General features: G+C 37.7%; 2 protein-coding genes and 1 pseudogene across 2 annotated transcripts; 2 read left to right on the top strand and 1 right to left on the bottom strand.

The window, feature by feature from the left end:
- The first annotated feature begins 5,285 nt into the window (after nucleotides 1–5,285).
- On the top strand, nucleotides 5,286–5,922 carry LOC149109689 (uncharacterized; annotated as a pseudogene).
- Nucleotides 5,923–6,413: 491 nt separating this feature from the next.
- LOC110063124 (uncharacterized) lies at nucleotides 6,414–10,334 on the top strand. Its single transcript, XM_020770072.2, has 5 exons — nucleotides 6,414–7,548; nucleotides 8,107–8,170; nucleotides 8,614–8,867; nucleotides 9,338–9,509; nucleotides 9,833–10,334. The coding sequence occupies exons 1-5, from the start codon at nucleotides 7,450–7,452 to the stop codon at nucleotides 9,979–9,981; spliced, it is 738 nt and encodes a 245-aa protein (XP_020625731.2). The 5' UTR covers nucleotides 6,414–7,449; the 3' UTR covers nucleotides 9,982–10,334.
- A 249-nt stretch (nucleotides 10,335–10,583) lies between these two features.
- LOC110063152 (uncharacterized) lies at nucleotides 10,584–17,327 on the bottom strand. Its single transcript, XM_089294545.1, has 7 exons — nucleotides 16,776–17,327; nucleotides 15,763–15,857; nucleotides 14,462–14,621; nucleotides 14,226–14,289; nucleotides 13,667–13,920; nucleotides 13,092–13,263; nucleotides 10,584–12,439 (listed from the first exon to the last, which is right to left on the bottom strand). Exons 1-7 carry the CDS (start codon nucleotides 17,325–17,327, stop codon nucleotides 12,303–12,305), a joined length of 1,434 nt encoding a protein of 477 aa, XP_089150671.1. The 3' UTR covers nucleotides 10,584–12,302.
- Between the last annotated feature and the right edge of the window lie 6,227 nt (nucleotides 17,328–23,554).

Raw genomic sequence — 23,554 nt, 5'->3', positions numbered from 1 at the left:
TGTATAACTACCATAAATTGATAGCGGTTTCTGCTCAAAAGTTGATCGTGGTTTGAATTTTTTCTATCATCTGGATCCTTTTGGGTCTCATTATCATGGCGATATTTATGGAGAGCATCACCTCTGCACTTACAACTCTTTCTTTGCAGTTGGAACCAACTGACTTTGTTGGTATGAAGGTTTCTCCAAATATCTGTTGTTTTTGTTTGCTATTATTAATCTAAACACGTTGAAAGAATCCTTTATATGAGGATTAGGTTCTTCCTTGCTGGCACCCTATTTGCATGTAGATATTTATATATTTTTTATGCAACTAAAGTTGTTATAAAATAATTTATCTATTTTTCTACTTTTCTCTTGGCTCAAAAATAGCCTCGTAAAACAAAATGCTTGCAGCTCCTTACATCCTATTTTTCAAAAGGTGCTCGTTCTGTAAGGTATATTACAGTGCAATATACATGTATAGTGTGTGAGAACTTCTTTTTTTGACAAGTATAATCATTCCAGTTTGTACTTGCATTACTTTATTTGACTTTTTCAATTATAATTTGCTATTTCCAAGAAGATGTTGTATTTGGCGCTCTTTCTCGTCTTTGTTTTTGTGATCATTTTTGAGTTAAAAGCTTGGCCATGACAATACAGTACTGTACGGGTCCGCAAATGATCCCGGACCGCAAATGATCCCCAAATTGAACCGCAAATGATCCCGGACCGGAAATGATCCCCATATTGGACCGCAAATGATCCCGATCAAAAAATAAGGAATGGCATGGATTTATATCAGAGGAAGGTGAGAACATATACAAAAATTATGAACTAAAAAACATGTTTTATCATTTTACAAAAAAATATTCCACAGCTGCTGTTTTGTTCTTCGAACGGTTCAGATCGTTTTCACTGTCACGCAATAAAAAAAAAAATAGTAAATCGAAAATCAACCAATGGAAAAAGCTAAGAAATTGTGATGTACGCTATAGAAGATAACTAAATAAGACACTTTTCCAAGTTTTAGGCCTGTGCGTTTCCCCAAACTTCAGAAATTCGTTGTAAATGTTTCCCAGAAATTTACAGAGCCCAGTAAGAAAACGCCATGTTGGTATACATCCGTGGTACACCAATATGGCGGCCGCAATATAGTGTAAACATCTGGAACTTACTTTGGCTTTCCAGACGACTGATTATCAGTACTAAACAAACAAGCATTTACATAAGCACTTTTCCTAATGCTCTAACTTCTAAAAAGGCTCAAAATCATGAGATAAGTATATAGTTTTTAACAAACTCGATCGTAACCTTGTGTCACGCAACCTACATAACCCTGAAATTCAAAATGCCCTGGTTTCCAAAGGAAGCACGCTAATTGTAAACAGATATAAATATACCGTCTCTTATGCCTGATGAGGATAAAAACACGTCACGTGAAGACGATCTATTGAATCAGAAGTCTTGGAAAAACACATACTTGTAAACATTCTCGAAATCTCGGTGGCGATAGTATCAAACATCTATCAAACAGCTAACTTGCGCAAGCCTTGGCGTTGCTTGGTAATGAAGCTGAACTTCATAACTACAGCTTGGAATTTTGGCTTCTTAGAATACTCAAGTAGTCATTTCCGAGGAATTAAAGCCAAAATACGACCAAGGAAAAATTACAAAATAAATTTGTTCAAATTTCCAGTGCTACACACTAGGTGTTTTACAGAGTTATGAAGCGTTGTAGAGGGTCTACTCAGGTGACAGCGTCTTCCTTAATAGTCGCTTCATGGTTAGATTTTAGTTTAAAACTTTAGACGAACGGCGTTAACGGCTGATAAAATATGATTTAACTATAACACCGAAATATCAATGTTTAACACAGGAGGATATGTAGCGTATGTTGCACGGATCATAATTTTACTCAGAATTGCAAAGAGATGCAAGCCAAGTCGTGTTTTGATGATTGACTGGTGATATTCATAGCATCGTAGTTAGCAACAAAAGTTAGCCGAAAGTATGAAAAAAAAAAAAGTTGTAAACCATTATCATTATAAGATGGCTTTAATAAAAACATCGGTATTCACATACGCCAATTCCCTATCCACACCATCCCACTATCCATGCCATTCGTTATTTTTTAGTCGGGATCATTTGCGGTCCCTATCGGGGATCATTTCTTGTCCGGGATCATTTACGGTCCAATTTGGGGATCATTTGCGGTTCTGGGATCATTTGCGGACCCGTACAGTACTAGTCATTTCATGGATTTCTTTATAGTAACTTTTCGATATAACGCGCTCCGAAATAGAGTGCTTTATCAGAGTAAAGATGCACGGTAAGCTAGTCCCAGGTCAGAATTCCCCCCGTGGTTTCTGAACCAACCGAAAGTGAAATTTCCCGTTTTCAAATGGCTAAAACGCCATGAAATTTTTTTATTTCCTTATCACGATCTCGTGTAGATTCCATAAAACAAATAAAAAATATATATCTGTTATATAAACTTTAATTCTTATTTGTTTCCGAAGTAACTGACTCCGTAGAAATATTGATTAACAGTGTTATTGACAGCAATTGAGTAGATGAAAAATCATAGATGTTCATTTCCAACCAGTATTACTGACAATGCGTTTAAAGTGTGATGCGTATTAGTCCTTTATCGTCAAGAGGGTATCTAAATAATATTCAAAGTGGTCAGATCACCCTATTTTGATGATTTCAGGTTTGGTTAGTATTTATATTGACCACCGAAATGATCAAAAACGGGAAACTACAAAATATTACTCAACGAAAAAAAAATAAAAAACAAAAAAAAAAAATGACAACTTATGAACGATTTACAATGAATATCCTTCGATTCGTTTCCGCCGTTTATACTTAAATTATCCCAATGTAGCCTGCGAGAACATTTACCTCAAAAATAAATAAATCTGACACATTCCTTGTCAAAAAAACGGTCTTTTTTTCAAGTTCCACATGCGCTGGCGCCAGCTATTTACTCTTTTTTTTTTTTACGCCTTTACGGTGAGCGCTACATATTTGAATTACTTCATAATTTTGTGATGTTTGGAATGGACAAGAGATTACCTCGGATTCTGCCAACTTAACCTCAGACGTGAACATTAAACTCCACAACACACTGACTCTATACTTCACTGGTGCTCTTACCCTGTGGCTGATGTTTCCTTTAATGTTTAATTTCACTTTCATTGACTTGCTATTTGTAAATAAATGTTATCTCCATAATTTACAGCAATATCATATCAATCTCTAATCTTTCAATAAGTTATCTTAAATCTAATTTTTGTGTATTCCCATGAAAATTATAGACGGAAAAACAAAAACAAAAAGTTTTTACTGAGGCAATATTATTTGTTTACCAACGTTCATTTCGGAACAGTATGAGGTGCTAAAGTTGACTGTTATTTAAATCCGGTTGTCTCTTTTCTTTTGACCAACACAACGTTTTTAATTTGTAATTCGTTGCTTTGCTTCTTTAATTAAAACAAGCGTTGTGCTTCTTTTTCAAATATCGCCTCTGACATGTCGCTTTTGTTTCCCTACAGGACTTAACGTTATAGTTTTAAGTGATGAAATCGCCACTTTTTTTCATTTCCACATTATGCCTCACTTACATTCACTTTGATTATCTCTGCGAATGTTAACAGTACCATAACATGGTACAATGCAACAATGTTTCCATAATAACGATATGTATGTCAGCTAGCTGGCAGCATTTACCACAGTATTCCCGTGGAGCAAATAAATTGTGATACAAAAATCGTCTAAACTTCTTTTAGTCATTTTTAAATTCCCTTCTGATTGAACCATATTCAGGCACTGAAAAATAATTGAAATATGATTATAACTTCTGCCAAAAGTCATTAATAATTAACAGCCTCGGTATGACCGCTCATTTATTTCATGCATATTTTATAATGCAGGCTTCTGGACAATATTCGACAACGAAGAGAAGTGAGAGATTGTAAAAAGGTTTTCACGGTAAGGAAAATATATAAACTTATCTGTCTACGTATTCTCTACAATCTAAAAAGGAAGCGTCACTGCCCTCATAACTTTAATTAAATGTTGAAGATTGCTTTTATCATACCCGGCTGCTTTTGTTTAATTTGTAGTAGACGATGCACTAAGCTTCAAAGGCCATGTTTCAGAATGGGTTTGAGATAAGGAATTGTAACGTTTTAGCGCGCAGAACTCTTTGCAAACAACCCTGTGTCACTCCACACGGCAGCGTGAAAATAGCTTCAAGAAACAGCTCGTAAGATGCTGTTAAACAACAGTACTAGTCAATAAACTTTCATATCATTGAGGGAGCAGCGATCATTTTCAAGGAATAAATAGCCTGCCATAAGGGTCCCCAAGCTTTATCCTACGTAACTCTCTTGGCTTGCTTTTGCTGGTTGATTAAATGCAATAGCGACCAGAAAGCTTGCACAAAACCTAGGGGGAGACTCCTTCGCTATGCTTACCTGAAGATTGGCGTCATTTATTGCTCGTTAGTAGGAACACTTAGGACATGGATAGGATTCAAGAAATAATGCCCCGTGTTTGCCTTTTAATATTTTATAATGTGTCGTGGAGATGATATCTTCATCTTAAGAAAAGTATACGAAAACAATAGAACGGGTCGTCCGTAACTGTCCACGCGACAAAAAAATTTCAGTTCCTTTTTGGATTAATCAGTTATTTTAGCAAACTAGGAGGAATTCCAAGCATATACCCTTGCATGCATAAGTTGCCTTTTCAAGCCTTCTGCATGTTATTAAAAGCTTTATCACTGTTGAATGGATATTACAGCGAAATCCCAAATGCAATGTATGGCCAAACTGAACGAAAGTGCAAGGATCGGCAAATAATGTTGGATGGACATCACCTTACATCATATGATTTCAAATAAGCCGAATAGCATGGGACTAAACTTTTTCACAAAATAATGCTCCATAAGTTGTCGTCAAAATGTACTCTTGTAGCAAAAAGCTAAATCTACCATGTTATTCCTCCTATTCAAGTCATCGCACTATCAATGCCATTCTTCTATTTTTAACGGGATCATTTGCGGTCATAGATTGGAATCAAATGCGGTCCAGGATCATTTGCGATCCTCCATGAAATCATTTTCGTTCCACTAGCTATCATTTCAATTCCGTGAGCGAGGTTCGATTTGGAGAGCGCGGCACTTTGTTAACCATTTCTCATCACCGACTGATCAATGTCTTTCTCATCTTTATACTAAGCTTGAAATAAGCAGTCATTTTCCGTTTTCTCACAAACTTTTCTATTTCAGAGCCACGATGGCAAAATGGCTGCAAATGCTTTCAACTGCTGTCATCGGTGTTTGTGTGTTTTACTTCCAGACAACCACTGCAAAAGATAATTCGTCCACAACTACTAATAAAGACTTGCAAAGCGAGGGTGAAAATTAAAACCAAACGGTAACATTTCTGACAGTGGCCTGGATTTTTGACCCTCCATACATAATACCAGTAAATGGATCTTCAATCCAAGATGAGGGTATGATACGAGATGCACTATTGCGTTACATAACAGTAGAGTGTGGTTATTTTTGGGAACCTTACATCTCATACAAAGTGATAAGCTTGCAGGCTTACAGTGAATTTGGCATGATAGAACTGCTGAGGACAAACACAGCGGATGTGGCTTCTCCTATATTCGAGACCCCAGGCAGTCGACGATATAGTGAATTTCCCTTTTTCAAAATTGGCGATTATCCCGGAACAGATTTCTTTACAACTGAAGATCAAACGAATCCGACTAGAGGGGTCTTGGACGCGATATTCACGTCTTGGCCATTGCTTGCACTTACTCTGATAACTATGGCCATTGCTGGTGTCATTATGTGGGCTCTGGTGAGTTTGTGAACAGAAATCTATAACCAGTATCCCTTGCGTGTTTAAGTGTAGGCCTGTTAATAGAGAGATTAAGCATGACGTTACGTCAAAGGGCAAACGGCAAAAATGAAACTTTTGCCGTCTGTCTTCAGCTGTCTGTACAGTAGAGTGAAAATATTTGTATTTGCGGTGAATAGTAGAAGCCTTTTTTTCTATTTTTTCGTGATTTATTTAAGGATTACAAGAAAAAAAAATCAGAGGTAATCTTTGCCGTTTGCCGTCTGCCGTAAACGTCATGCTTAAGCTCTCTAATAGTGACTAATTCCTTCAATGAGACACGCCCGCGCGGAATCATGGTAGTTGTATTCATCAAACACATATCCAGTCCAAGATGACGAATACAGCTACCATGATTCCCTGCAGAGCAGGCGTTTGTCATAGAGGGGAATTGACCATTCCTTCTTGAGCAGAACGATGCTGGTAGTATAATCATGGTAACGTCCATTTGACGATCTAGGTCGCCATACAACTTGTGTTCAATCTCAATTTCCAGTTACCCGTCTACTCCCTCTAGGTGAAATGCTCAATATTCCATTGCAAACAGTGGACTAACTTGTTTTAATTTTTGGAATGTTAAGGACACGTATTGGAACAGTGAACAGTTTCCACGTTCGTTCATCAAAGGTTCTTGGCATGGATTCTGGTGGTCCTTTATATCTGCAACCACAGTAGGGTAAAAGAACGACTTTAACAGTAATGTGGGGGTGGAAGGGTGAGGCAGGTTGTCTTCACGATGATTTCAAACTTGAAAACTTTGAAACGTATTGTAACGTTACGCATGGTGTCGACCTTACTGTAGATTTGGAAGTGTTTAGTCAATGGTTGGTCGGCAAAGTGTTAGTGTCATCATAGATTTATTTTTCTGTGGTAGCAATAAGTTAGAGAATTTTTTTTAAGTTAGTTCTTCGTTTCACTTTTTTTTTTTTTTGTCATGGTTTCCAATTTAAGCGTTCTTACAGTGCTTTTATTATAGAGAATCAATTACGGCAATTATTTTTCAATTTTACAGTCGAAACATGAGCTTTAGATGACGGTGCCAGGATGGGTATTTTTAGGAAATTATGATGCCATTTTTACGACATAACGTCCTGCTTCTGCACCCTCGGCCACCAATAAAACAACAAAACTCTAACAAAACTCTAAAATACTTGAGAAGAGGAAGAATCTTCTCCGGCCACTTCAACCCTGGTACTACAAGCTTCAAAGTAGCAATAAACAAAAAAAAGCGGGGTGTCGCTTTCCAACGGCTACCGAAAAGAGGGTTTAAAATATTTGGATTATCTTTTCCACCCCTCCTCTACAGCTCGATGGGCAACTTTGCACACTTAAGTGTAGTATTTATTGTTGAAAATCATGGTTCTCTCTGTGCTCGCACAGTTGTTATTTTATAGCAATGCTAATCTCATATTACTGTGGCTCAATGCGACGGGCATATACTATTATTTGCGATTTATAAAAATGATTTGTTTCTTTTTTTTGCGTCAGGTATGGTGACAAAGCTCCAAAGTCTGTTGCAGCCCGAGTTTTCTCCGTCATATGGATCCTCATGGGTATCATCAACATAGCGTTAATTACGGCAAATATCACCTCCACATTGACAGCTCTCTCCCTGCATATGGAACCAAGCAGCCTTGTTAATTTGAAGGTTGGTCAACTGATTACACAAATTTTGCACTGAGACATTTTGTGCGAGGAATACAATAACTAGCGGGAAGAAGAGATGGAGGCGCCAGCACCTGGATCAACGTTAACACTAACAATAATGCAAAAACAGTCCGATAAGCCCACGTGATAATATCCCCCATGGATTGTTCTGTAGTTTAGATCATTAAAAAAGCTTTCGTGACCATAGAGACTCATTTTCTGTGCGGTATTGTAGACTTGAATGTCCCTAAACGTTTTATGACGCTAAGACCCTTCCGAATATAAGCCCGACCATTTTCAAAGCGCGGAATCTGCCTTTGTTAGCAAGCCCATTCCAACGCATGACCAGCCGTAACTACTGTGAACAAAAAACCTCCCTAGAACAAAACTAGCCCAGAAAATTTGCTGGAATTTGAAGAGGAAAAAAACGTTTTCGCTATTTAAAGACTACTCTCTTCCTTCTGTCAGCCATGGTCAGTCATCCCTCTACTTAAAAGATGTAAGGACAAGAACTGAGTTAAAAAAAAGAATCAATTTTTAATTTTGAAATCTATATTAGGTTGCGGTGCTAGGCAATAGAACAGAATACCAGCATGCACTTCAGGAAGGTGCTCAGCCGAAAGGTTGGTGCAGAATAATAATATTTCACCGAAGACATGCTTCAGCTGTTACTCTCGTTGTCGTTGTTTGGTTTGTTTGTTTGTTTGTTTGTTTGTTTGTCTGTTTGTTTTTTTCTCTTGCTAGGGCGAGAAGGTGAAGTTTCCACAGATTTTGAACAGTTTGTTATTACAAGCTGAAATTTATACAGTACAGTGCAGTACATGAATGAGCGAGACAAGACCTTTTTTGTACACCTATTCGTATGGATAATGGGGTCTTCGAGACGTTTTTAATCGATTGACAATGATTTCTTAGTTATAACAAAAATAGGAGTAAACTGCAAAGCAAATTCACCGAGTACAGGAATAGATTTGGGCTCGCCAACGATTCTGATCAAGCAAATGCTGGTAAAACTCAATGTTCCATTTCATTCAGTAAGAGTTATGCCCTCTCTCTACCTATTTAGTGTACAACACAATTGATGACGTCGTTCAAGCAGTGAAAACAAAAGAAGTAGATGGAATGTTCTTAGACCGATACAGAGCTTCCCATTACCAGTCAAGAGGCAAATTAAAATCGCTCATCACCGTCAAGAAGCTCGAATACCGAAAAGACATTGGAGTTCTCTTTTCCAAGAACAATCAAAGACTTGCAACTTGCTTAAACTTTCATCGTTCAAACATTTGGAGATTGGTTCAAACTCTTACGGCTACTTTTAAGGTAATGTTAACGTTTATTAGTTTTGGAATTATTTACACAAATATCCTTATCTATGGGCTGCACACTACCATAATACTGTTTTATAGCCATTTTCTCGACATATCGTCTCCTCGCGACAGTAGGAGTATAAGATTGGCGGCACAGACATATATAGATAAATCTTAGATCTATACTTGTAGACCTAGACTTAGACCTGGACCTAGACCTGGGCCTATACCTAGACCTGGACCTAGACTTAGACCTAGACCTAGACCTGGACCTAGACCTGGACATTGAAGAGAACAGAGCCGTGGACCTGGCCTGGACCTGGACCTAGACCAGAACATAGACCTTAATGTACCCGTGCAGGAGTGGGCAAGGACAAAGACGTAGGAAAAGACATACAAAACATAATGTAAAGGCGTAGGCATGCACAGGGTTTTTCGACCTATTACATTACTGCTTTTTCTTCGTTTTCTTTTTCCTTTTAGCTAACCCAACAGAAGCCTGCCGGAAATGTCGGTCTTTTTTATAATTCCTCGCCCTTTATCAATTATCTCGTCTACCCATCGCTCGGGATATTGCTTGGCTTGCTGTTTGTCGGAACGGTGTGGGATATCTTGATCCGGAAGAAGGATAAAGTCCAACAAGATGTGGTATTAGGTAAATGTCTTATATCTAGCGGCAGTATAATCAAGGTGTCGCAGTAGGCGAACCGGACTCTGTTTAGTTTCGACTTTCGTCTGATTAGCTACTCATAAAATCAATTTGCAGCTTTTTCGAGATAAACAATAATCCAGCAATATATCAAGTTAACTCTACAACGATATTTCGAAGCACCAGTTGTTTATTGCTTTTCTTGTATCAAATGAAATCACGGATTATAAATCCTTGACGTAATATTTATATCAAATACTTGTGGTCGTATCTCCAACCTTCAGATTTCATCTATAATACAGTCATTAACATGTTATGTATCATTGTAGTTGCAGAGGTGACGAATGATGGAACCGCAGCAAAGCGACAAGCGATTCAAAAAGACCTCGAAGCCGGAAGAAGACTTCTTCTTCAAATGCAGGAACACTTTAACAAACTTGAGGCCAAAGTTTCCGAACTACATGTGTCATTACCATAGACGCGACGCAGCCCAACAAAACGCCCCATACCGCACATTCTCATAAGAAGCCTCCACTCGTCCGAAAATTTCCGACCCCCTATTCAAATCGCAGACTCAAAAATTACTAGTGTAAGTTCTCATTAGTACAAACCACGTGCATCCTACATTAAGTATAGGCCATTCCTGAGTTGCATTTTGACTCTGTGTCAAACGAGTGTTCGTGCGAAACCCTTTATATGAAAATGGTCCAGCTACAGGTTCATTTTTATGCAAACCAAACTCATTTTCATATGAAACTGTATTTTGCACAAGAACTCGTTTTGAAACACAAGCACAAGGCAACTCGGAAATGACCTATTCAGATACTCTAGCTCCGTAACCGTCAATAAAACTTGAACTTGCTTTTAATATCGCTAGTGTTTTGCTGTTCAAAACCTGAGAAGAGTAAACATATGGGGCAAATCTAAGAGGAAAATGATCACCAGTCTTAAAGTAGTTTAGTTTTGTCCTAGTAATAATCAGTTATAATCCTGATCACACATTACACACAGATTTTTACCAGAGCCAAACAAATGCAGTTTTAATCTAAGAAATAGTCAAAGTTATCACGTTCCATTTGCAAAAGGAACACGCTTGAAAATGGCCAGGCTAGAGAATGGCTTTTTCTACAGAAATTGTATATAGACGATTTTAATTGTGTATTTTATGGATTACATTTTAGTATAGTCTTATTATTTGAATTCATTTGTAACGTTTTGTCTACTTTAGCCCTGGAGCTGTGATTTTAGCCCCTCAAAAACTATCTATTCAATTCTATTTATCCCTAACTTTAGTGACTTATCGGTTATTATGTTATTAATATGCGAGAAGGTTTCTGTACAGGAGTAGGTGTTGTTTTGTGTGAAAGAAAATGGAATGATCTGATAGCTTTTAGCTGGAAAATATACAAAATGGAGCGATTTTATAATTGCTCTAGCGTTCTTGTTTCTTCCTTTTATTATATGACGGAGAAAAACATTTCATTGTGATTGGCTGAGAGCGGCTAAAATTGATTTTTGTCTGTCAAATGTTAAACAGGAAACAACAATTATTTCTCCATTTCACATATTCCATTCTTTATATTTATGTGTTCTCACTAACCTAACATTGAGTGCTCAAGTGTTCAATGTCTCGGAAAAATCGATAAGGCAGTTAACACAGCCAATGGAATCCTAACGAAAGATAACTTCTACCTCAAGGACTCCTACCTCCCTCAACTCGACCGGTGGAAACACCAACCGAAGGCCTTGAATCTTCGCCAGTATAGAGGCTGAGGGGAAGGAGGACCAGGACTCTCCTCCCAACTTAAGCATTATTATTGAAACCCAAACTTCTCAAGCCCACGCCGTCGAGAAACTTGTAGAACTCGAGGAACTCTGCTGTAGTAGCATTACTGCCACAGAGGGACAAAACGATTAAAAGAACTCAAACCATCTGGCATGTAAAGAATGAAGCCCGATCTAAAAGATCCAAAAATAATGTCAACGAAGGCAAGATGTGTCAAGGAAGAAAAACAGAGAAACAGGAAGGATCTGATAGCAACTCCTGAGAGAGTACTTGAGTGGATAGCAATGTAGAGGAATAGCGGATTAGCCAACTTTGTCAGATGATGATCAGATGTTGGCCCAAAATCGTTGACCCAGTTCAGCCGGGCACACCCTCACTTGAGGACACAGCTCCAGGACGACCACAGAACGCCCTTAAAAGACCTTCAGAAAGACGGCCCACAGCCTTCTGAAAGAAGATCCACCAGAGAGTGCCTTATTATGCCTTTAATCCCTTTCAAGGACCATTGCCAGCTCTGAGAGTGCAGTCCGAAGTAGAGCTGTTAATTTGTGATATTTTCACTTTGTGTTAGGATGGGCTTTATGCGGGGAAGTTAAATTTACTTTTGTGAAAATATTTAATCCACCCTTTTGCATACCTATTTGTTATATTTTTTCTATTTTCGAGTAGCCTGTGCCATCTTGCAAAGAGAGAAAAGGATTTAAGGATACTGTGAGACAGCGGCCTTGTGACCCAGTGCTAACGTCAGATACAGACTACGAGTTGAATGTAGGTCTCTTTCTGAACTACGAAATTACAGAGCCTTCAAAAAGCTCTTCCTGAGTTCCTATCTCAAGATCTTTGCTGCTATACTAAAGAGCTTCGGTTTAAGTAGAATTGCACTAAATTACTACAAAAATGGAAATTGATAAGAAGCTTATTCTGACAAAAAAGAAGATGCCATGATAAACTGGAACTGTTTTCAGGGAATTCAAAGCAAATACAGAACGCGAAAGTTAGACGAACGCACTGGCCTAAAAATTATATTTCAATTTTGATACTTTGAATTCCAGTTTGTCAAACTGTTCTTGCGTTTGTCGAAGAAGCCGTCGTGCCACTTCGAGGTCGTTTTGGATTGTATCTGTTGTCATCCCTTCATTGACTGCTGTTCCTGACAAGACAAATCAAATGAAGCTCTTTAAAGACACTTTACTAAGGATTAGAACTCCCCGTGGGATGCTTTCAGAAGCTGATTATCTTTCGTGAATATTTAAAAGTAACAGTTGTTTATCCAGTGACTAATTTCCTTGGTTTCATTATTGGTTGTATTGATGGATTTTTATCCTTTTCCATACAGCCTTAACAATCTAGTTCATTTTAGTACTTCAACTACTTGGTGCCATTTTGGATTGAAGGAATCCGATTTCTGGTCACCAAAAAATGGGGGACGGTTTAACAGAAAGCTTCACGATTCATTACGACAGAAACATTCATTTCAAATGTTCTAACAAGTCTTTTTAATCGGGGATGAATAAACGTTTTATTTGGGAGCTCAGAGCGCAAATTTTGCAAAGAATAAAAAGCTAATGATTCTTGTCCTTTCTGGGATAAAAGTCTCAAAATTTAAAATATCCTGGATCGAATAAACTTCGTTAGCTCCACAAACCAAAAGTAGACCAGATTGTAAAGAATGCATAATATTAATTGAGATCTCTTGGGCATGTAACCCTAATGATGAGACTTTTGGACAGAGCTAACATCCAAAACGCATTAACAGGATTGGAATCTCCTTTTTAAATCAACTATAAAATGTTTATGCTCACCTAACACAGGATTTTGGTTAACTATTCTCTTCCTTCTAATATGAGTGTCCCACAGGGTTCCAATCAGGAGCAATCCGGTCAATACGCCGAGCGATGCATACATGATCCTCTTAATAAAGGGGGATGACTTGTCAAACAAGTTGGCATTTCGTGCAGGCCTCTGCTCTGTAAGCTTAGGGCAAAAAATAACACCGCCATAGGATTTACATCACTTAATACATATCACCCTGATTTAAAACTGATTGTTCAGAGAATATTAACGAACTGCCACTTAATATTGCACTGAGATAAAGTTCAATATTCTGTTGTATTTAAAGAAATTTATGATTTTGGGTTTCGTTCATAATTGTTTCAAGGCTAAATCAAAAAGGCAGGCCAGTACACCTTGTATTTTGAATAAACGCTGAAGCCTGCCTGCACCTTGGTTCCAGTACATCGCAAGTCTTCGATTTCGTTTCAATGTATGTAACCTTTTGATTGTAAGCCAATGTCCCGAGGTGATGTAAGCCAGGGGAAAATATAATGACAGACAAGTGCTCCTTGCAAACCTTGTTTCAAAAGGAAACGAACCTTACCTTATATGTATCAGTAAAGGTTTGGGCCGACTTCAAAATGTTTGAGCGATAGAAATTTAAGCACTGTGCCAGAAACTCTCTATCTTGGGAGAACAGAACTCCAACGTCCCTTTGAAGTTCCAACTTCTTGACGGTGAGAAGTGATTTCAGTTTGCCTCTTGACTGATAATAGGAAGCTGTGAAGCGGTCCAGTAACATTCCGTCTACTTCCTTTGATTTCACAGCTTGAATGACGTTGTTAATTTGTGGATACACTAAATATAGAAAGAGAAAAGATGAAGGTTGTTAAAGGTTTTTTAAAAGAGGAGTCAGATCAACATCAAATTCAAAGATTTGCGATCTCTATGGGAATTCTTTATTAGCCATTTGGTTGTCTAATGTACGCTTACCTCAGTCTACTTTCACATTTATCTTTTTATGTTCTGGCAAAAATCAAATCAAAATCTTTGCCTTTTTGTAAGCACTGAATCAGATAATGGGACATGACTCTAAAGGTACCATCCCCACCCCCCGCCCCTTCTGAACAACACCAGGCTTGACATTTCCACTTTGCACCAACCTGTTGGATTAGCATCTTCCTGAAGAGCATGCTGGTATTCCGTGCTATTGGCCAGCACTGCAACCTAACGTGAATCATCAAAGTAAATGGGTTATTGACGCATTTGTAACGAGTTTTCATTTCGGCATTATTTTGATGCTGAGAAAACGTAGGCTCGATTTCTATCCCCCTGGAGTCCAGCAGTCTAGTTTAAATTGATAATATCATATAAGAACAATATATACAGTTCGACAAACCTTCACACCGACAATGTTAGTAGGTTCCAGTTGCAAGGAAAGAGCTGTAAGTGCAGAGGTGATGTTTGCCATAAAGATCGCCATGATAATGAGGCCCAACAGGATCCAGATGATAGAGAAAATTCGAGCCACGATCGACTTTGGAGTTTTGTCGCCATACCTCATGCAGAAAGAAAACGTTATTAAGGACGTTCGCGTTTCTAGTTAATAGATGTTTTTAAATTTCACTGCTGTCAGATAATGAGCTACTTGTATCAGAAATGCAAAAAATTGGGGGTTACCGACGTTGTTTCAGAGATAAAGCGTGTGGAAAACTACCCTGATTTTGAAAAATTGGCACACGTAATTCAGCATGGTCTACAGGGGTTTATAGTTAAAAATATCGCAGGTGAGTTAACGGAGGCCAACGATCTTGGTCATATTTTGTAGAAGTGTGTCTGTTGCGTAAATAATTCCAAATGCTACCAACGTTTTCATAAAACGTAACCCTTCAAGAGGCATTTGAAACCGTCGCACAGATAAACAAAGAGCTTAAAAGAACGGAATTCGATGGTGCATTTTGCAAAAAATTCAAACTTCTAGTGGATAGATTTTCTTCATTTTTTCGCTAAACGTAGAAAATCGGTAGAGAAAATGATTCATCAAAAGAAAAATAGGGGTCGCCCCACGTCCAAGATCGTTAAATCCAGGAAAAGCTATAGCAACGGCCATCTGCCCTGTCATTATCATTTTATTACTTAGCGCGCGCACTCATGCATGGCGTGGCGTGTGAATTTGCGTGTGCAGTAAGTGTGCGCAGAAACAATTTACGCGAACGTCCTTAATTTACGATTATATGAATAGCCCTTTTCGCGGTTACCTTTGCTCATTTGCATTACTATAAAATCTAGCATGTATGTGAGGCAATTTCGGGCTATTTTTGTAGTTTTAGCCCGAAATTGCCTCACATCCACGTTGGATTACATTGTAATTCAAATGAGAAAAATTAACCGTGAAAAGGGCTATTGGCCAGTGAAATAAGCGTTAATTATGAAAGTATCAGCTGAAACACAAATTTACAGGAAACAAAAATGGAGTAAGCGGTGCCTAATGACTGATGTTACCCTTTTAGACGTCGTTTTTGTACTGTCGTCCTTTTTCGCACAGTTTTTATCTGAGAATTGTCGAGATAATTTGCACTTGTGCGTCCAACTTTCACAATCCTGTTTGTAAGCAAAGTGTCCTGAATTATTGTAAACCTGGTCGATACTGAAGTTGCCAATGATGCGTACCGACAGTGAGATCGGTTAAAAAGTTCTTACCCCACTGTAGTCATAGAAATGAAGGACCACCAGAATCCATCCCAAGATCCTTTGATGAATGAACGTGGAAACTCTTCAATATTCCAATAAGTGTCCTATTAGTTGAAGAAAACAAGCAAAGAATGAACGAGTAACGAGGTCGTTTTCCCTCGATAACATTTGATGTTGGATTAAGTCATAAATACGATAAATTTTGTCGAGTGTGTGTAAAATTTACATAAATACAGCGTCTTCTCTCGTTAGCTGTTGCGCCGTAGCTGAAATCTAGCGACATGCTAAAAAGTGATACGGGACTGTTGTGTCAACGAGAAAATTTCTTCCCTGTGATTAGCTGAGAGCAGTCAAATTGATGGTTAAATACTACAGTGCAGATTAGCGCTCGCGCGATCGTAATTTTCTCAAGCACATAGTAAGCGAGGAATAGTATGAAAACTCAAGCAATTAACAATTCGGCCTTCCACGAGATATTTAAATTTTTCCAAATTGCAACCCGCCTAAGAGCTCGTGCAATTTTTGGGGGAATTATTATCTATAACTTCTACTGCAAATCCTTTAAATGCACTTGCACTGTTAGGATTACCATATATTCGAATAGTAACGCTCCCCTCCCCCCCCCCCCCCCCCCGCCCCATACTTTGGGATTTTAGCAGCCAAACAAGACCGCTACTTTACTCTCAAATGGTTTAAAAAACGTCTGTACGGTTATTCACAGTCCTTTTGGACAAGGCGGACGCGTATAAATGAAATTAAAAATTCCGTTTATTTATGTTACTAACTAACAAGAAAAATTCAGTTTAGTTCAAAATAAAATCACATTAACTTTTCAAGTTGTTTCGTCCTGCAGCCAGGCTGTTCCATCGCTTCCATTACGCTTGACGGAGATCAGAGGGTTTCTTCCTTCTTCGAAGGGCCGCGCTACTTTCGGGTGGGCCATTGGTTTCGGGGAAGGAGGGGCGTTTCTTTCGGAATTCTACGGTACCTATACTAATCTAAGTAAACAAAGTTACGCATACCAGCGCCCACATAATGACTCCAGCAATGGCTGTGAGTATCAGAGTCACCGCAAACAATGACCAAGACTCCAGCACTGCGTCCAAGACAAGGCTGAGCTTGTTGGCTTCATTTTCACTGGTGATGTATTCGCTCCCAGGATAATCAGTGATTTTGAAAAAGGAAAATTCTCTGTACCGTCGGTTTGTGGGTTCGAATATAGGAGCAGCGACGTGGACTTTGTTTTGCCTTAGGAGCTCAAGCATGTGAAATTCACTGTCAGCTCGAAATGTTTTAAACTGGTAGCGAACGCCTTTCAAGGTTCCGCATTCTAACAATATGTGCGGATATAGCACGTTCCTGATCAGAACAAGACCCTCGTCGTCTTGTGATCCATTGGCAGCTGATGGCGTGTATGGAGGCTTTGCAATCCAGGCTATTGTCAGATCTTTCTTTACCCAGTGCCCCTCGTCCTCCTCATCTCTATCTTGATTGCCAGTCATTGAGGTATTTCGTATCTGAATAGCACCAAGGCCAACGAAAAACGCTGAGAGCACTATAATCCAAGAGCTCATTATCGTTCTATAGATGGTAGAAAAAAGAGGTTCGTGACTAAACAGTTACAGGTATTAACGGATGTGGAGGCGAAAACAGTATTGCGACATCTGGTAACTGGAGATATCGCATACTACTGCAGCTAGCGTTGCCTATAATTTGACATAATAATTGGCATCACATGCATGTAAAGACGATCCGAGGATGACACTATGATTTCTTAAGCATTACCATCACAGGAAAATGAAAACAAACAGGTATAAATGGAAAACAGTAAAAATTCCAGTGTCACTCAAAAAAGCCCAAAAAGCGTAGAATTGTCAATTTTGGCAGCATTTGCCTCGAATTGCACGTCAAAAAGCGATTGCTGTGGCAATTTCAAAATGGCATAGAGAGACAGTTAACACTTCACAACACAATATTTTTTTCGTATACGTTTCTTAAGTCCACGATGTCATAGCAATACGTTATTAAATATTAAAAGGCAAACACGGGGCCTCATATACGAAATCCTTCCTGTTTCCTAAGTGCAACTACTCAACCAGCATAGGAACGAATATAGGATTGAGTCTCCTAAGATTTACCAAACTTATTGGCCGCCATTGCATATAATTAATTAGCAAATGCAAGCCAAGAGAATTATGTGAAATATAGCTTGGAGCGCTTATGAATTAGGCCGCTTATTCCTTGAAAATGATCTCTGTTCCCTCAGTGATGTTCAGTTTACTGAGGGTTATCTGACAGCATCTTGTAAACTTTTGCTTGTAGTTATGTACGCGATCTAGAGCGGAGTGAGACGGGGGTGATTCCAAAGTGTTTTGCGGGCTAAAGCGATAGAACTCCTTATCTCAAACCAATTCTGAAACATGGCATTTATAGGTACATCGTTCAACCCTTTATAGGGGTCAATCATAACACTTCCTTTTCAAATTGCAGAGGATTTACAAGACGGGTAGGTTTACAGGTATATAATTTCCTTACCGTGAAAAACTTCTTACAACCTCTTATTATTGCCTCTCGTTGTCGAATACTGTCCAAAAGCCTGCATTATCAAATATTCATGTTATAAATGAATGGTGATACTAGACTGGTTAATTATTAATAGCTTTTGGAAGAAGTTACAATTATATATCAGTTATATTTATATCTCAAATATATTTCAGTGGGTACATATGGTTTAATCGGAAGGGAACCAAATCACTGATAGAAATTTATACGACTTTTTGTATCGCACTATTTTTGCTTCACTGGAGTACATGTATTTTTGATGATTTTGGTAAATGTTGAAAACAACTTACAGATGCATCGTTATCGTGGCAATATTGCGTGCTCTCTGCTAATTGGAATTGCAACACTGAAAGCTTATTTGATTTGATTTTAGTCTTATTATTTCTCAGAATGTTAACAATTCTTAACATTCTGAGAAATAATAAGACTAAAATCAAATCAAATAAGCTTTCAGTGTTGCATAGTTTGGAAGTGCAAAAGAGTGGCGATTCAATTTCCTGAGATTAAGTTACGTCTTAAAGGTAAACTGAAACGATAATTCGAGTCAGAGGCGATATTTGTAAAAAGGAGCACAACGCTTGTTTTAATTACAAAAGCGAAATTATAAATTTAAACAAGTTTTGTTGATAGAAATAAGAGAAAACAAAAACAATTTGAATAATAATCAACCATCCTCTCACACTGTTACGAGCTGGACGCTTTTTATCAAATAAATACCTCAGTAAATCGTTTGCATTGTATAGTGTTTTTCCGTCTTTAATTTTCATAGGAATATTACAAAAATTAGACTTGAAAGAACTTGGAAGATTAAAGATTGATATGACATTGTTAACATATCGAGATAACATATTCACATAACTGATGTGATGATATTTACTTACCAAGAGCAAAAGAAAGTAAAAGTGAAACATAAAAGGGCAGATCAGCCACCAAGTGAGGCAGCCCAGCAACACGTAAGGTTTTCAGTGAGATATGGAATCAGTCTGTTGAAGAGTTCACTGATCATGTTTGAGGTCAACTTGGCGGAATCCGGCCACTAGTCCGTGCCAAAAGTCATGAAATTATGAAAAAAAAATTCAAAATAGTAATAGCTGACGTCAGCGCTTGTAGAATTGGACAAAGGAATGTGTTAGCCTAAGTTGGTCATCTTGGAGGTAAATATTCTCCTCAACTGCATTGAGGTTATTTTTAAAACTATAGAGGCGAAAATGAATCGAACGGCATTCATTGTCAATATTTAAATTAGTTGTTAGACTATTAATTTTTTTTCCCTTTCTTTTTTTTTTTCATTTTCTCTCTCGGTACGTAATATTTGGTGATTTCTCCGTTTTTGAAGATTTCGGAGGTCGGCATATATACCAGCCGAACCTGAAATCATTAAAATAGGGTGTTGTGGCAACTTTGAATAATACTGTAAGTAGCAATTAATTAAAATAATAATTTAAAAAAAAACTTTGAATAATACTGATATATCCTCTTGACGATAAAGGATCAACACGAATCACACTTCAAATATGTTGCCAATAATAACGGTAATATTTTTTTTCCGGTGTGAGTTAACTGTGGAAACAAATCAGAATTTTAAAGAATTGCTTGAATAACAGTGCGCCAGCGATAAATCACCACTACTTGTTTTAAATACGGCGGCTGGGTCGCGTTCATCGCTGGTTTTCAAAGCTTGAACAACATACAGGTGTTATAGCAGCATGAGAGCATCTCTCAGCAAGGTTCAAAAGTATCTTGTCGTCGTTAATCTGATCGATGTGAACGTATTTTTTACACAAAACACATTGTATTTCCCGCTTTGTCACGACATTACGACACCATTCAGCTGCTGTTGTAAAGCTCAGCTCAGTTACTATCCTGCAATCGCAATAGTAGAACTTTGGTTTCCAGATTGTTGAAATGCTCTTTCATTTGTAGAAGAAGTGTTCTTGTTGCTTTCAGATCGTTACTAATGGCATCTCGTTTTGTTTTCTCCAGGTTCTCCGGTTCTCCTCCCTCCAGAAAAACACTTCAAATTCCAATTCAACCAGGATAGACGACCCGCATGAAAACCAGCTAAGGCTAAAATGGCTTCCTCTCTTAATATTCTAATTTTACATTTATTGTAATTTTTATTTTTATTTTCAAAAAAGCGATTAGCAGGGCACAGCGAAATAAACTTAGATAGCCCTGAGCTTCCTCTAAAAGATAATACCATTTTTGTTGGATTTGACGACATATGACGTTAAATGACGTCATTTGACCTGCCATCTTGGATCCGCCATCTTGGATTTCACCAGTTTTTTTAAAAAAAGTCAAAAAATAATGGAGATTGACACAAAATCAAGCTAGAATGTGATTTCTACAACTTGATGAAGAAAACTGGAAAAAATACAGTATAATGTCAAAAAAGTCGATTTTTGGCCAAAACTACTTGAAATTTGATGGTTGTCATGGCAACTTCAAAAGCGATAGACACACAAATGGCATGTCAAAATTTCCGCAGAGGATGAATGAACAGGTACGGAAAGTTTCAGCCCCTTCGAGTAACTTGGTTTTTCAAAAATTTGAAAACATCTTATGGGGGGAGGCATCCCCACCCCCCACCCCCCTCTACGTCCGAGGGTTTAAGGCGAGGGTTGACAGGCCGTATTTATGCTGGGTATTATGGCTTTAACGCAAATATCTCGTTCACGTTTCAAGCAGTCAAAAATCTCTCTGTTCATCCCACATATCTACGTTTTGGGCTGTTTTGTAAATTTTTTGGTAATTTTTGGGTATATTTGGGGGTAAGTAAGTAAGTAAGTAAGTAACCTTTATTTAAACACGATAAGTAATTAAGCTTGCAGCTTGTGGGGTAAATATTTTTTCTCAAAGGATTGGTAAAATTTTTGGAAATAGGGAATTTTGAAGATTTGATGTTGTTTTAAAATTAGAATTAAAAGTTACAGATTGGTAGACGTACACCAGTGGTGTTCCAAATTTGTTTCCTTTTAATCCCTCGTAAAACTTTCTAAAATTTCATCTAAATTCATGTTAACCCCGCCCCCCTTTAACAAACAAAAATGCTTCAAGGTGAGGATACATGTCATTATCTGTTCTTTTACCCAATTCCTCTTGTTACTGCTTGTTAAGGGTCTAACAACGGACTAAGCAATTTTCTGTAGACGTTCGATCTCTTCAGAATACGCGCTTTCAAGTGAAGAATAACTATATGTTATATATTTCTTAAACGTTGCAAGACGATCATCTCAGGGATCGTTTTGAAATATCCATTCACTCCCCCTCCTTGATTCTCTCTTGATACAATACGTGCACCGAGAACAGAAAGTTTAAAACCAGTCAGTTGGTGGATTAACAATACTTTGAATCGTAATTCTAGAAAAAAAAAACAGCCCCGAGGATAGTTAGTTGCTGCGAGCAAACAGGAGAGGTAAGGTTAAAATATTATAAAATTTAAATTTGGCTCCGAAACCAAAGTAAATCCAGTCTTCCTTCTTGACCTCCGTTGGTTAGCACTATATGGGGATTTTACATTAAACCATCATAATCACGCAGTTTGCAAGTATAACAAAGTAAGTAGTTGATAAATGCTGTACTGTAACTGTGGTGTAAGTACTGTTAAGTAAGGAATGTAACGCAATTGTATGTAGGATGTTTCGTGTAACTATTACTGATGTAGGGAATGTAAGCATTGTATTGTAAGTATTTTGCATTGTAAGTAGTTTTTTTGGTCTGTTAGTGTGGAAATAAATTAAATAAAAAAAAAAAGATCAAATTTTCAACTCCAAGGACAAAACTTTAGATTAAAGCGAAAACCTAATAAGATACTCAAGTTGTCATTGTTATAAAAATGCTGAAGTAAAAATCCTATTTATTTATTTATTTATTTATTTATTAAGTTGCTAATGTTAGCGCTCATCAGTGCGTAAATTCTTAAATGAATGACACTTTTCGGACTACTAGAGTCTCATGCGACTATTTGCCTAAGCTGGTTTTGGTTATTTTGTTAAGAGCCCATAATACTTTCTCATTCGTTTTGGTTGAAAAACTTAAGAACTGTTTGAGCATTTGTCACTGCGACAATTATTTATTTATTCATTTATGTTTTCCATGCAATGTGTTTGAATGGTGCTTTGTCGATGTGAATGAAATCACTGTAGAAACTCCACAGAATCAACTGTTTAACAGAGTTTAAGATATAAAAAATAGACGAAAAAGAAAAAGCTACAACCAAACATGTTAAGGTATCAAAATGGTTCCTTTAATTACATTGGCCAGTAACGAGATCTAGGATAAAGAGCAAACTCGTTATACTTATTCGTAGATTATAGCTATTTTGGAGACACTAGGTTGAGACTATTAAGTAAGCTTTAAAATCAGCTAACTGTTATTAGCATTAATGTAAAGCCGTAGCAATTTTACACTGCCACCAGATCACAATTGTCTTATATAGAGTTTAAGATGAGCATAATCGGTATCACCCATACTTTAACTTTAATGTTTTGTCAACTGTTAAGCCTAGCTTGTTATCGATTGTGATTCCCAGGATTACGTTTGGTTTGCGTTCCCGATAAGAATTTTGTTCCAGCCATCTTCAGCTTTCGATCGAAACGGTTGACCACTGTTAAGCCCTGACGTGGCCTTTTAGACCCACCGATTTCGGTTCGTTGGTATGCCTGAGGTTTTTGTTTTTCATATTTTAGGCGGTAACATCGATTTCTGTTGCCTGGCAGAATGGCTCAAGTTGGATGTTGTTGAGCCCTTTGAAACGAGAATGATTAGTAATGTGTGCCTGTATTTCAAACAAATTAAGAACGTCTGTTTCTAAATATCGAGAATAAGGCAACCGGATCGAAAATTCGAATTTTCTACTATGTCATCAAAAAGACCTTTTTAGTGACCTATGTTCAAATTTATCTGACACCTTAGAAATTTACACTGTTTGTAATTTATGCTTGGATCGTTTCTCGTCATCTTGAAGTAAAAAATGTTTTGTCTACTTTTGAGTCCTTTGAAAATTATTTCTATCGCAATTTAATTTATCTACGGATTTGATAGGCCAAAACTCAAACCCAAACAGTTGTTCTTGACAAAAAAAAAAATTCCTTTCCTGTGGCAGGATTCTCCACACTTACAGACACATGCTCGTAAACTTGCTAGTACTAGAGTTGTAAACTCCGTTGTCCCGAGTATGGAACACAGAAAAAACTATCTGATTCTAAAACGAGATTCACACGTATTACCATCTGTA

The sequence above is a fragment of the Orbicella faveolata genome, unplaced genomic scaffold, assembly GCF_042242905.1.
Source record: "Orbicella faveolata isolate gen_17 unplaced genomic scaffold, um_ofav_v1 contig_25, whole genome shotgun sequence".
NCBI lineage: Eukaryota > Metazoa > Cnidaria > Anthozoa > Scleractinia > Merulinidae > Orbicella > Orbicella faveolata.
Note: the sequence above shows the minus strand (reverse complement) of the source record. Positions and strands in the feature narration are given on the sequence as shown.

What these genes read in the sequence shown, in the direction of transcription:
- LOC110063124 (XM_020770072.2), top strand. Translation starts at nt 7,450, where the DNA reads ATGGGTATCATCAACATAGCGTTAATTACGGCAAATATCACCTCCACA. An exon ending in GGAAGGTGCTCAGCCGAAAG is followed by an intron (nt 8,171 to 8,613) that starts GTTGGTGCAGAA and finishes CTACCTATTTAG; the next exon opens with TGTACAACACAATTGATGAC. An exon ending in CCAACAAGATGTGGTATTAG is followed by an intron (nt 9,510 to 9,832) that starts GTAAATGTCTTA and finishes GTATCATTGTAG; the next exon opens with TTGCAGAGGTGACGAATGAT.
- LOC110063152 (XM_089294545.1), bottom strand. Translation starts at nt 17,327, where the DNA reads ATGAGCTCTTGGATTATAGTGCTCTCAGCGTTTTTCGTTGGCCTTGGT. An exon ending in GAGTCATTATGTGGGCGCTG is followed by an intron (nt 15,858 to 16,775) that starts GTATGCGTAACT and finishes TTCAACTAATAG; the next exon opens with GACACTTATTGGAATATTGA. An exon ending in GGAAGATGCTAATCCAACAG is followed by an intron (nt 13,921 to 14,225) that starts GTTGGTGCAAAG and finishes TTCTATATTTAG; the next exon opens with TGTATCCACAAATTAACAAC.